The sequence below is a fragment of the Oncorhynchus gorbuscha genome, linkage group LG06 (genome assembly GCF_021184085.1).
Source record: "Oncorhynchus gorbuscha isolate QuinsamMale2020 ecotype Even-year linkage group LG06, OgorEven_v1.0, whole genome shotgun sequence".
Lineage (NCBI taxonomy): Eukaryota > Metazoa > Chordata > Actinopteri > Salmoniformes > Salmonidae > Oncorhynchus > Oncorhynchus gorbuscha.
The window spans coordinates 15,787,690-15,802,684 of NC_060178.1; the positions used below are offsets into that span (position 1 = coordinate 15,787,690).

General features: G+C 42.8%; 1 protein-coding gene across 7 annotated transcripts in view; it reads left to right on the forward strand.

Moving 5' to 3' along the window:
• The window catches only part of cadps2 (Ca++-dependent secretion activator 2), a 325,603-nt gene that overhangs the window by 66,072 nt on the left and 244,536 nt on the right, over positions 1–14,995 (forward strand). For all 7 annotated transcript variants that reach the window (XM_046352457.1, XM_046352453.1, XM_046352452.1 and 4 more), the window contains exon 3: positions 9,436–9,768. In XM_046352457.1, coding sequence (XP_046208413.1) covers positions 9,436–9,768 — 333 coding nt within the window. The remainder of the gene's footprint in view (positions 1–9,435; positions 9,769–14,995) is intronic.

Here is a 14,995-nt window from a genome sequence, read left to right on the forward strand (position 1 = left end):
GCCTAAAGCCGCTACAAGCCCAGCATACATGTTGAACCCCAAGTATGCTGGCAAGAGCATCCTGTCTGGTGCAGAGATCGACAAGGCCTATGACATCACTACCGCGTCTCGCCACCTTGGCCGAGGGCAAGGTTCTTGGCAGTCTGGCGAAGTGCACTTCCAAGCATGGGCTTTGGGATGGAGATGCAATATGGATGTCGTCCCAAGATATATCATCAGCCACGTGGTAGAAGAGACTTTGTCGATCTGAGGCTCTTTCCCCTGTTGCCTGCATCCTCCAAATCCCACCAACATCAGCCGCCTCAGAGCGCAACTGGTCCTTGTTTGGGAACACACACACCAAAAAACGCAACAGGCTGACCAATACAAGGGTTGAACAATTGGTGGCCATCCGGGCTTTTTGAGCCATCCTCATCAAGGTTGGAAAGTGACAGTGAAGAAGAGTCCTCAGAGTCTGATGTTCAAGAGGTGGACATTGGCGGTCCAGGGAGAAGACATGGAAGCCTGAGAGGAAGACAACCAAAGCTTTAGTTTCTAGACTATAATTTTACAGATGTATGTTGTAAACGTTTTTGGGAGATGCCCTGGATCATTGCAGATCATTTAATATTCAGTTTTGTTGTTCAGTGAAATCATTCCATGTGAAGAGTCAACTCATTTAATTAAAGTTCAATTTGTAACTTTTTTTATTTTATTTCATGTCTACTTATAATGTAAAAGGTTTGTTTCTGTCTCCATATGATATGGTCAATATATCCAATGCAAAAAACATCTACATTTAAATTGTATTAATGTTAATTTCAGTTAATTCCCACAGAAAGTTTCCACCTCTGAATATTCCCCAAAATGTGCAACCCGAGTAAGGTGAAGTAATTTGGTTTTCATGTTGAGCTGGTCTTTGCATGAGACTGACCAGATGAATCCAGGTGAGCGCTTTTATCCTTTATTAATGTCACTTGTTGAATCCACTTCAATCAGTGTACTGTAGATGAAGGGGAGGAAATAGGTTAAAGAAGGGTCTTTAAGCCTTGAAACTATTTGAGACATGGATTGTGTATTTCTGCCTGGTAGAGGGTGAATGTGCAAGAAAAAATATTTAAGTGCCGTTTTTTAAACGGGGTATGGTAGTTTGAGTGTGTCAAGAACTGCAACGCTGCTGAGTTTTTCATGTTCAACAGTTTCCCATGCGTATCAAGAATGGTCAACCCCTCCAAAGGACATCCAGCCAACTGGACACAACTGTTGGATGCATTGGAGTCAACATCAAATTTTGTTTTTCACATGCGCCAAATGCAACAGGTGAAATGCTTACTCACAAGCCCTTAACCAACAATGCAGTTTTAAGAAAATACCACAAGAAAAGATAAGAATAACAAATAATTAAAGAGCAGCAGTAAATAACAATAGCGGGGCTATATACAGGGGGTACTGGTAGAGTCTATGTGCGGGGGTACCGGTGTTGAGGTCATATTTACATGTAGGTAGAGTTATTAAAGTGACTATGCATAGATAATAACAGAGTAGCAGCGGCGTTCCAGAGGGGGCGCAATGCAAATCGTCTGGGTTGCCATTTGATCATTTTTAGGGCCTTCCTCTGAGACCGCCTGGTATAGAGGTCCTGGATGGCAGGAAGCTTGGCCCTGGTGATGTACTGGGCCGTACGCATTACCCTCTTTAGTGCCTTGCGGTCTGAGGCCAAACAGTTGCCATACCAGGCAGTGATACAACCCGTCAGGATGCTCTCGATGGTGCCGCTGTAAAACCTTTTGAGGATCTGAGGACCCATACCAAATCTTTTCAGTCTCCTGAGGAGGAATATGTTTTGTCGTGCCCTCTTCAAGACTGTCTTGGTGTGCTTGGACCATGTTAGTTTGTTGGGGATGTGGACGCCAAGGAACTTGAAGCTCTCAACCTGTTCCACTACTGCCCCGTCGATGAGAATGGGGGTGTGCTCAGTTCTCCTTTTCCTGTAGTCCACGATCATCTCCTTTGTCTTGATCAGGTTGAGGGAGAGGTTGTTGTCCTTGCACCACACGGTCAGTTCTCTGACCTCTTCCCTATAGGCTGCCTCATCATTGTCGGTGATCAGGCATACCACTGTTGTCATTGGCAAACGTAATGATGGTGTTGGAATCGTGCCTGGCCGTGCAGTCATGAGTGAACAGGGAGTACAGGAGGGGACTGAGCACGCACCACTGATGGCCCCCTGTGTTGAGGTTTAAAATGGCGGATGTGTTGTTACCTACCCTTACCACCTGGGGGTGGCCCGTCAAAGTCCAGGATCCAGTTGCAGAGGGAGGTGTTTAGTCCCAGGGTCCTTAGCTTAGTGATGAGCTTTGAGGGCACTATGGTGTTGAACGCTGAGCTGTAGTCAATGAATAGCATTCACACACAGGTGTTCCTTTTGTCCATGTGTGAACGGGCAGTGTGGAGTGCAATAGAGATTGCATCATCTGTGGATCTGTTGGTGTGGTATGCAAATTGGAGTGGGTCTAGTTTGCAAGCCCTGCCACATCCGATGAGTGTCGGAGCCAGTGTAGTACGATTCTGTGTAGCCTGTCTGTTTGATGGTTCATCGGCGGTCATAGCTGGAATTCTTATATAAGCTTCCGGGTTAGAGTCCTGCTCCTTGAAAGCGGCAGCTCTACCCTTTAGCTCAGTGTGTATGTTGAAAAAGCTAGCCGTAGTTTTCCAAACTGACTGAGTATATTGGTTCCTGACTTCCCTGAAAAGTTTCATATCGAGGGGACTATTCGATGCAAGTGCAGTACGCCACATTATGTTTTTGTGCTGGTCAAGGGCAGTCAAGTCTGGGGTGAACCAAGGGCTATGTCTGTTCTTAGTTCAACATTTTTTGAAAGGGGCATGCTTATTTAAGATGGTGAGGAAAGCACTTTTGAAGAGCCACCAGGCATCCTCTACTGACGAGATGAGGTCAATATCCTTCCAGAATACCCGAGCCAAATCGATTAGAAAGGCCTGACTGATGTGGTGTACTCCTCAATGCCATCGGAAGAATCCTGGAACATATTCCAGTCTGTGTTAGCAAATCAGTCCTGTAGTTTTAGCATCTGTTTCATCTGAAAACTTTTTTTATAGACTGAGTCACTGGTGCTTCCTGCTTTAATGTTTTCTTGTAAGCAGGAATCAGAAGGATAGAATTGTGGTAAGATTTGCCAAACATGGACCAGCATCCCTGTGGAACCCTTGACACCTTGTAGAGTCCATGCTCCAATGAATTGAGGCTGTTCTGAGGACAAAAGGGGCGCAACTCAATATTAGGAAGGTGTGCCTAATGTTTTGTACACTCAGTGTACAGTATTTACATTTACATTACATTTAAGTCATTTAGCAGACGCTCTTATCCAGAGCGACTTATTTCCGGTTAATGAGATCACATTTAGGTCAATTTCAATTATGTGTAAACAACATCTCCCTCTTCTGGAATTCCTCCAACTCTACTGGATTGATCTCTCCTAGATGCTTCCCTTACAGATGCGGAGCTAAGTTGTTTGAATGTGGGGCTGGGTTTAGCGGTTAGTCTCATCGACCAGGGATCCACGGGTGGGGACGGAAGGGAGAGAGGGATAGTAGGCTTGGCAAGGCCCTGCTGGTTGAGTCTTTTCAGGGACCATGACCATGACAGAGGTGACCTTTTGGGATGCCCCCTGCCCTAAATCCAACTGTTTCCTGGGTGCTCAGCCTGCCGCTGTTATAAAGGAGCATGCTGACTTGGGGTTGGGCTGCATTAATGAGCTAGAAAGGGGTCTGCTTCATTGATGTTAACAACACAAACACACATATCTTCGTATCCTAGGTGAACAAAACTATTATCTGAAACACCTATTAAGATAACGAGTGTCTTATCAGTAAGCTGCTTCGTACGTCACTGAACCATGGAATAGTTTTGTAGTGCTTCCATTTATGTATACAACATAATATGTACATTGAAGGGTTATAATGTTTGACTATTATTGGCACATTCTTCCTGCGAGGAAAATATGGCACATGTAGTGCTGGGATGATATACCTAAAATGATCAACACCGACCATACCGATCACTTATTGGAGGCGTTTTGCTGATGTCGTTCATTACGATAAGTAGCCTACATTAGAGAAATGTGAAGTTTGCTAATATGGGTGATTGTTAATGGGACAATTGATGGCTACAACCATTAAACCAGTAGTCGTTTAAAGAATAATAATGAAAAAAGGGATGCATATTGTTATAAATGTATCATTACTGCATCAATTCAGGCAATCTTTAGATTTTGGTCCATGTCGCCTAGCATCACAATGACAATCTTCTAGTTTTAAACGGGTTTTCTGGTGGAGAAGAACCAGGGCTCTGAAACCTATTTCCTGGACAGCCGTGTGTCTACTAGTTTTTATTTCCTTTGTATCCAATTTAAGAACCAAGACAACGAGGTGAGGGGAGTTCCAACTAATCAATCAAGTACAAGGGAGGATTGAAAACCTTTAGACACTTGGTTTGACATGCCTTTGAATTGAGGCTTGACATAATGTATATTGAGTTTCATCCACTTTTTACCCTCCGGATAGCCTCAATTTGTCTGGGCATGGACTCTACAAGGTGTCAAAAGTTTCCCATGTTGATGCCAATACTTGCGTCAGTTGCGTCATTTGGCTGGATGTCTATTGGCTGGTGGACCATTCTTGACACAAGGATACTGTTGAGCGTGAAATACCCAGTGGTGTTGCAGTTCATGACACAAACTGGTGCGCCTGGCACCTACTACCATATCCTGTTCAAAGGCACTTCAATTCTTTGTCTTGCCTTCTCAAGGGCGTGCACAGCTAAAAATCCTTCATTAACCTTTTTCCTCCCCTTCATAGCTTTCACCTGGATTCACCTGGTCAGTCTGTCTTGGAAAGAGCAGGCATTCTTAATGTTTTGTATATGGTCCTGTGTAGCTCAGTTGGTAGAGCATGGCGCTTGTAACGCCAGGGTAGTGGGTTCGATCCCCGGGACCACCCATACGTAGAATGTATACACACATGACTGTAAGTCGCTTTGGATAAAAGCGTCTGCTAAATGGCATATATTATTATTATTTATATTATACTCTGTGTACATTGTCATAAGTGTCCCCCCCCCTCCAACCGCCCCCACACAGCCGTCGTTGAATCGCTGAACAATTAGCCAAACTCACCTCGTTGCCTAGCTCTGCATCGCACCAGGCTCACAAAATACGCTTGAATTTAAACCAATCAGTCACGAGCAAACTTATCTGCTAGTGACACTCACATCTGTTAGCCTACCTCCTCCCTCTTTGTCTAGCAAAATGTGTTTCTCCTGTTTGTCAGTTTGCCATCCCTCTGCATGTGGTGGACTGTTGCTTCCTTTGCCTAACTGCGATTCAAATAAAGGAACTTGTCTTGGCTTTCGTAAACCAGATTACCCCCTTTAGCAGTTCATGCCAGTGGCACCTTCATCTACCCACCTTTTTAACCAGTTAACTCCATTTATCTTCCTGAAGCCTGGCTCTCTTCCTGACTGCATTTCAGAAGAACTTGTCCTTGAGTTTAGGCATCCCCCCCCCCCCCCCCCATGCTGAAATCTCACTCCGGCTCAGGAAATGGCTTTTCTCTTGACACAAACACATTTGTTTTGTTGGTTTGTGTTTTCCCAACACAAAGTGCTTTTGTTCCGCACCATTACTGCCCACGAGGAGCTGCGATTCATCTCCATCTGCTGTTTCCACTCTGGTAACTCTGTTCACTGAGATGCCGTCTCTCCCGAAACGGAATCAAACAGAGAGATGTCGTAGCCGTCCCTCCAGAAACGGAATCAAACAGAGAGATGCCGTAGCCGTCCCTCCCGAAACGGAATCAAACAGAGATGCCGTAGCCGTCGCTCCGAAACGGAATCAAACAGAGATGCCGTAGCCGTCGCTCTCGAAACGGAATCAAACAGAGATGCCGTCCCTCCGGAACGGAATCAAACAGAGATGCCGTAGCCGTCGCTCTCGAAACGGAATCAAACAGAGAGAGATGCCGTCCCTCCCGAAACGGAATCAAACAGAGATGCCGTCCCTCCCGAAACGGAATCAATCAGAGATGCCGTAGCCGTCCCTCCCGACGTGCCCTCTTCACGACTGTCCTCAACTTAGTGATGAGCTTTGAGAGTACTATGGTGTTGAACGCTGCGTTGTAGTCAATGAACACCATTGTCACATAGTTGTTCCTTTTGTCCAGGTGGCAAAGGGCAAGGAAGCAGGAATCAGGAGGATAGAGTTGTGGTCGGATTTACCAAATGGAGGGTGAGGGAGAGCTTTTGTTCGCATCTCTGTGTGTGGAGTACAGGTGATCTACGATTTTTTTCCACCCTGGTTGCACATTTAACATGTTGATAGAGATTTGGTAGAACTGATTTAAATTTCCCTGCATAAAAGTCTCCGGCCATTAGGAGCGCCGCCTCTGGGTGAGTGGTTTCCTGTTTGCTTATTTCCTTATACAGTTGACTGAGTGCAGTCTTAGTGCCAGCATCTGTCTGTGTTGGTAAATAAACAGCCACAAAAAGTATAGCTGAGAATACTCCAGGCAAGTAGTGTGGCCTGGAATTTATCACAATATACTCTACTTCAGGCGAGCAACATCTAGAGACTTCCTTAGATTTCTTGCACCAGCTGTTGTTTACAAATATACACAGACCACCCCCCTATTCTTATTGGAGTTTACTGTTTTATCCTGCCGGTGCAGCGTATATTCCACTAACTGAATATCCATGTCGTCAAACATAGGATATTACAGTTTTTGATGTCCCGTTGGTAGGATATTCGTGATCGTACCTCGTCTAGTTTATTATTTATTTAATCTTTGTCTAATCCGAGGTGAGTGATCGCTGTCCTGATGTCCAGAAGCTCTTTTCTGCCGTAAGATACGGTTGCAGAAACATTATTTACAAAATAATTGACACATATCGTGAAAAAAAACACACAATAGCACAATTGGTTAGGAGACCGTAACACGTCAGCCATCTGCTCCGGCACCATCTTCCTTGACAATCAACTCACATATGGTGTCCAGGGCACAGCTGGGAGTTGAGGGGGGTCTATAACGAGCGGCAACAGTGAGGGACTTTTTTCTGGAGAGATGGATCTTTAAAAGTGGAAGCTCAAACTGTTTTGGCATAGACCTGGATAGTATGACAGAACTCTGCAGGCTCTCTATACAGTAGATTGCAATTCCGCCCCCTTTAGCAGTTCTGTCTTGATGGAACATTTTGTAATTGGGAATGGAGATTTCAGAATTTTTGGTGGCCTTCCTAAGTCGGGATTCAGACACGGCTAGGACATTAGGGTTGGCAGAGTGTGCTAAAGCAGTGAATAAAGTAAACTTAGGGAGGAGGCTTCTGATGTTAACATGCATGAACCCAAGGCTTTTACGGTTGCAGAACTTACCAAATGAGAGTGCTTGGGGACACACAGGGCCTGGGTTATATCACTCGCACACCATGTGAAGAGTCAGGAGCTTCTCTGAAGCAGAGAGGCCAGTATAACCCGCCTTGGCAGCAGCTAATGGGGTTCCATGATAAATACAAATACAGATTAGCCTCCCCTAATGGCTACATCCAGACGAGACCCTTGAGTGAGCCTTAAAACATGAACTTCATGTGAACTTCATCCTCCCCTCCCAGGCGTCATGACTACCAGCAGACAGAATCCGAGTGAGTCTGCAGGTAAAGCCCTGAGGAAGAAACACATTCTGCCTGCCCTGAGCTGGACATAAAACCTACAAGTTTAATACCACTGGAGCCTATGTAAGGAGATTACCCTGAGCTAAATCAACCTACACAGTTTTATTGTTTCATTTCTTGATCTACTTATGTTACATATTAAGGTATTTTTTGTATTGTATATCAACATTTATTATTTTCATGTTTGTATCTCATGTACATAGTGGGATGTAAGAAAATACTGTTTCTCAGAAATGCAACACGGAAAGGGGGATACCTAGTCAGTTGTAGAACTGAATGGATTTAACTGAAATGTCTTCCGCATTTAACCCAACCCCTCTGAATCAAAGAGGTGCTGAGATCCACGTCTTAGGCGCCCGGGGAACAGTGGAGGTCACACTCTGGTGTCATGCACCATTGGAGTAATGGCCATTGGTAAGGTTATCAGGGACTATAACAAAGTGCAACAATGGCAAAAAATGTGCCTATATATTGATAGGGCTAAATTGAAATGTTTCGTACAGAAGCAATATGAAAAGCATATGGATAACCATGGTAGTAATTGAAAGGGAACAGTTACGAGATTATGGGAAAATTATTAGACCAAAGTTGAGGCCACAACAGTTCACTTGACACAAGATGGAGTCCAAACTTTACACTGTTGATTTTTTTGCATTTTACATTTAGTGTATTGAAAATACCCAGGATACATTAGTAATATGGTATGAATATTCCTGGAAAATGTGCTGTTTGTGCAACAAATGACAAGCGTTTGAGTGCGAGGACTAACTGGTGTCTCCAAGTGGTCACACACCTCTCCAAGGTGTACACAGTTCCTAAGTAATTTCAATTCATTTTTATGACTCAAAGAAGAGCCTTCAACTATAAAGTTTTTTTTTTCTGCTAGTGGTGGCATTGAGGAACTAGAGCGAAGACACTTGTAATTATTTTGTTTGGAACACAAACCTGCATCCCTGCCATCACACAATTACTATTTTTGTTTCTCCAATCCAAAAATGGTCCATTTATAAATCGCAATCTGGGTTAGGTGGGCATCATTTGAAAGCCTATTCTATTGCCAACATGACTAGCTAAGGGTGTTTAGGCTTTCACAATGCAATTCAGGGAAATGGATCATCATTTTGGTGCTTATAGAACGGAGTGTGTTCAGGTGCATGTGCAGCGGCAAATGTTCTTCACAATGGAAAAACAGGCTCATTCTGTTCAGAATAACCCAGAGTATGACGACATGTTATCTTGTACCTCAAACATAGTGATCATAAACGTTGACACTGTGACATGAGTTAAATAATATGGAAATGTAAAGTACACATTTAGACTCAAAACGGTATTACAATCCTTAACATCTCATCTTTCAAAATACATTGAGTCCTCTTCATTTACAGAATTTCCCTCACTTAGACATTAAAAAAAAGCAGCAAAAGTTTCCCAATTAGCGTGATGGATTGGAGCAACTGCTTGTCGCGCTCAAGTTCAGAACGGCTGTTAGTCAACCCATACAGCACTGTGAAGTGCAGACCCAGAGTTCTGACATCAAGTATAGCATGTTACTGTACAACCACTGTGTTCCATTTTAGGCATTTATCAGTGCCCAACTCTGCTGTTTTCAGCCTGTGTACCAGTGTAAAGGGTTAAATAGCTACATTAACTTAGCAGCGCTACATTAGTCTAGCTTACTTCTGGATCCTTACACTCCCTGGTTTCCTCCTGTGCAGGGTTTTCTGAACAGTGAGCGGGTGTCCAGGATGGTGCAGAGTGGCGGCTGCTCGGCCTGCGACTTCCGTGACGTCTTCAAGAAGAACATTGAGCGCCGGGTGCGCAGCTTGCCCGAGATCGACGGCCTGAGCAAAGAGACAGTGCTGAGCTCCTGGATTGCCAAGTACGACGCCATCTACAGGGGGGATGAGGACCTGCGGCGCCAGCCCCAGAGGATGCACCTCAGTGCCGTGTCCGAGTTGATACTCAGTAAGGAGCAGCTGTATGAGATGTTCCAGCTGATTTTGGGCATCAAGAAGTTTGAGCACCAGCTGCTGTACAACGCCTGTCAGGTGAGAATTGGATCACATACACGTACATACAAACACGCGCCCACACACTTTTTGCCCTCTACATAACATTTTAATTTTGATCAATTTCTAGATTGTTTGAAGTGCTCCCTAGGTAACCACAAAACTGTTAATGTTAGGATACATTGTATAATCAAGATGCAATATGCCCAATGTGGTATACTAGTGGGGATATTAGAACAGAAACTGTGAGTCTTTAATGTCCTTTCCTTGATCACTTTCCTTAACTCAGGTGGCTCCAGCTAAGCACAGATCTCTTTGAATGCGTATCTTAAAGGTCATTGGCTGATGAGACTTTTTAATCAGCGTGCTCTTGTCAACTAAGGCAAGGATGTCCTCCCTCCCCTTCACCTTTTTCCAGGGGGTCTTCCATGGCACCAATTAGTAGTTAAGCGGTGGCTGTAACTAGTAAGCGTATGTTGGTGTGATCAGTGGTTACTGTCCTCTGTAAACCATTTAGGCTTATTCATCTGAAGGCGTATTTTGAAATAAATGCCATTGTTACTCGTACTGGGATTAGAGCAGCTTCTTTTGACTTGAAAATGGGAGGCTAATCACAGGAACCATTAAATGACTTCAATCCCACTTCCTAGCTTGTTGATGAATAGAACGTTTGTCCTCAGAATTATTGCAAAAAAAATGTGTGCTAATGTGTTGTTCATTATTACATTGCCACCCATTAAGATAATGTGCTGTGTGAAGAACTCAATTAGACCTGATTCCTCCCGTAAATTTGATTAAGGCCTGTTCTTGTCAGTCCTAATGTCTATAGAAGCTAATGGTGTTCCCATAATAATGAGACCTGCAGACAACAGACAATTGGCTCATCTCCATAGCAACCTTCTGGCCCATTGTTCCTTTTATGCTATTCACCAATGCCATTTTTGCTGGTCACTTAGCAGATAACACAGTGCTTGTTAGAGCAGGTCTTGGATCAGTTTTATCGTCCATTAATGGTTGGAAGATGGAGAGGAGATGATCCTTGAACGATGTATTGGGGTATCCTTCTTAGCACAATCTCATGGCTGATAGACTCTTGACCCCTGTGTTTGTGCACCTTGGTCTTGCCTGTATAAAAGACAGTACTCTGAGTGAGTGAGCGAGCGAGATGTTAACATCCTCTTTCAGGAAAGACATATCTAAACCTGAAATCTGTTTCTCAAATATATGAGAGAGATTTATGGATGCCTCTCGCTGGATCCATGCTCTGCATGAAGACCCATTGATTACCCTGCATCAATGTGTTGAACTGAGGCCTTTCATGTGTTTGCAATGGGCAGAGATCGGTCTGGGTGACCATAATCTGATTTGGTGAGGATGTGAGGGAATGTTTGTACATTCTATTATATGTTTGATTTGTTTGACTGCCTTTAAGTTTTCCCCTTTCTCTCTCTCAATTAAATTCAAGAGCTTTATTGGCATGGGAAACATACGTTAATATTGCCAAAGCAAGTGAAGTCGACAAAAGTGAAATAAACAATAAAAATGAACAGTAAACATTGCACTCACAGAAGTTCCAAAAGAATAAAGACATTTTAAAATGTCATGTCGCTCTCTTCCTCTCATATGCTTTCCTTCCCTCTATATTCACACATTCATGAGACATTTGTTTAATATGCACGTCTATTTTTGGAGTGTTTCGCACAAGCTGTATGAAGACTGAAATACCTTTAGTATCTATGAGGTACCTCTGGCACCTCTGACATGTCTCAGCAATGATCTAGAGCCACACAGGGATCTCAATAAAGAAGCTAAAATATTTGACATAAACCAAATATGTATTGAGGGATAGTGAAAAGGACAGTGGAGTAAAAGAAAGACAAGGAGAAAGCGAGGAGGATGTAGAAACAGAGGGATGAGATTGCTCAGGTGTGCAGGTGGATGACTGCAGTTGCTTTGAGAGGGTGGCAACCCCCTGGTGAAGAGTGACTGTGTGTGTGTGTGTGTGAGTAGATAGTTTGACATTTCTCCCCTCCATCTCTAATGATCACATCCTGGCGTTGGGCCGTAAGGGCCACCCCTGTCGTCTCTCGTTAGTGCTCGGAGCGAACAGGTGAGGGGGAGGCGAGGGAGCAGGTGAGCCGGCAGGAAAGGCTAATAAATTAACACACGGCGCACAGCACTGGCTCGCCTAAGCAGCCGACCCTCGTCAGCTCTCATATTGAGCTTTCTCTTTCGCAGTCTTTCTGTTATCTTCATCCCTTCTTCTATCCTAATTCTGTCTTGGTTTCTCTCTGCATCTTTCTCTTTTTAGACATCCTTCTTTCTCCCTCACCCTCTTATTCTCTCACTCCTTTTCCCTCTCATTCTGCTTCTAATCTTCTCTCTCCCCCTCTGCCTCTCAGGCACCAGGAAGCTGCCCAGACAGACATGCAGCCAGCCAATGTAATCAAACCCAGTGTAATCACCCAAGACTTTTTCCATCAAAGCCCTCGGCGTGCCCGCCTATTCCTCTAGTCTACCATTTGACTTCAGAAAGTACCATCAGAGACAGGATTGGTATCCTCTGCCAAAGTGTTAATGGGATAACATTTAAAGGTGGGACTTTGGGACCGTTCTCGGAAAGATGTGTCGACTTCAAACCTGTCATTGATGGCTTTGATTAGTAGCTTCATATGCCTTGTTGTCATAGAAATGATTAGAATGGCTGTGTGAGAGAAAGTCAGGTTAGCACTGCAAGAATAATAAATGAAGACGACAAAGGTGGGAATGTGTGTGTACGTGTGCATGCATATGTATTTTTCTATCCTTCTAAGGTCAGTTGTGTGCATGAAACTGAGGATTGATAACAACCACATGATGAATCTGTAACTAGTTTTCAAGCAAGTGTTTCTATCAAGCTATCAGGGTGAAAATTGGCACAGCTCAGTTCGGACCTATTACAATGCCAATTGAAAGTCTACACACCCCTTGCACAGTTGTCATATTTTCCTGCCTGGATTAAAATTATATTATTTTTCCTACGTTTTCCTACATTTAAGTGAAAAGTATCATTTTATATAATTTTGAATATGATTCTACTAACTCTTAGGACAACATATCCATTGTTTTTGTCAAAAATGCTCAAGCTCAGTAAATTGGCCTAAGAGTTGTTAGAATCTTATTCAAGATGATTTCCAGTTAAATGGAGGTGCATAACAATGGCGACGTCCACCGTATTGTACATTACTCTAACGATTGTTTTTGTATCGTCATTAGCACAGTATACATTGTCCCACTTTTACCTCCAAGATGCCAGCAAAGCACAAAAGTCAATTGTGAAGATTTATTGGTGCATTGAACCAACTCTGTGGATAGCGCTAAAACAATTGACGTCATATCTGATTTCCGACATCTTCATTGCACCTTCGCCATTGCTGCGAAAGGTGCTGCCACCAAGTATTACACACAATCAAGACATCAACTTAGTTGTACTTACTTAATTTATTATTTTAAAGGTTGAATATATATTTTATTTTCATTGAAAATGTCTGAGTAAGTCGTGTAGATCAGTAGGAGGAAAAATCCAGTCATCTGTTATTTTTTAAATAAAATTTTAAGGCAGCAAATGTGACAACTGTGCAAGGGCTGTGTAGACTTACCAGGCACTGTACTGAATAAAAATACATGATTTCACCTTTATTTAACCAGGTTGGCCAGTTGAGAACAAGCTCTCAATTTGTTGGTACTGTATATGCAACTGACATGTTAATTTTAACAGAGGATAACGTTGTTTCTACGCAATCTTTTGTCAGTGTTTGCTTGCAGCTGCAGAATTCCAGTGCATCTACAGTAGATCCCAGTAAGGAATGGATCTTTGAAGTCTGTCAATGAGGTTCTGTCAGATAGGAACGCTGACAGAAATCCAAAAACCAAACAGACAAGTGGAACTCTCCAAGCTGATAAGACAATGGGGGAGAACAGTAAAGGGGGAGATAAGCCTCTAAATTTAACACAGATTTAAAATGGATACAACACCACTTAAAAGTCAGCCCTAGGTGGTTTTGTAAAGAAAGGCAGAAACGGAGAGGGAACGTGTTGGCACGGCAACACCTTTAATCACATTAGGCCCTACACCTACATTTTAGAGGAAGTGTGACCTCGCAAGGGACAAACATAACATTTTTAAACCTCAAACCCAATTTTGTAAATGGAACCTGTTGTTTATTGACTTACTGGTCATGAACTCAGGAGTCACGTGTGAATGGCGCAGACAACACTACAGTGAAAATGTTATTAAATCAATAACCAACTTTAGGTAATCTTTTCCATAGCTATTTCTTGAAGCCCAGAGGCCTCATTTACCAAGATAGAATCAACCTGTGTGTGCCTCAATACCTGTCCTTCTGTCTGTTTTATTTAGTCAAGCGTTATTCACAGCCATCTCCACCAGTAATAAGTCACGTGGTTTATGCATGCAGCCGAATGGCAATGACTGCTAAATCTTCCCTTTGTCTGATGTTCCTTGTTTTGTTGGAATTGACCGATGCCAGCTGCAACATGTAACAGGATTAACAATAAATGTATTGGAAGAGCAAGTTTTTCATACTGAAGGTTAATGACCATAAATCCTTCTCATTTGTATGACTTATAGGATATTTTGGATGTTTTGTGTCAAGACTAGTCGTAAGTAAATATTATATATGGCTGAGTTTGACATTTGAAGCTACTAAATAGAGAATCCCTTTCAGATTAATTGGCAAAATTCCTTTCATTAGTTACAAAATAATATGACTTGTTCAGTTTTCAAAATGAAGATGTATTTGTTGTCAGTGCACATGACAAGTTATAATGAAGCTTACATTTCCTGAATGCAAATGCAATTCCTTTACTAATTATCCATACATGATTAATGAGAGCTGTTGATTATCTGTCTTATATTGTATGTGTTATTACATATCAAGGTGTGGATGTAGATGTACAGTTGAAGTCGAAGTTTACATCAAATCAAATCAAATCAAATCAAATTTTATTTGTCACATACACATGGTTAGCAGATGTTAATGCGAGTGTAGCGAAATGCTTGTGCTTCTAGTTCCGACAATGCAGTGATAACCAACAAGTAATCTAACTAACAATTTAAAAAAAAACTACTGTATTATACACAGTGTAAGGGGATAAGGAACATGTACATAAGGATATATGAATGAGTGATGGTACAGAGCAGCATACAGTAGATGGTATCGAGTACAGTATATACATATGAGATGAGTGTGTAGACAAAGTAAAC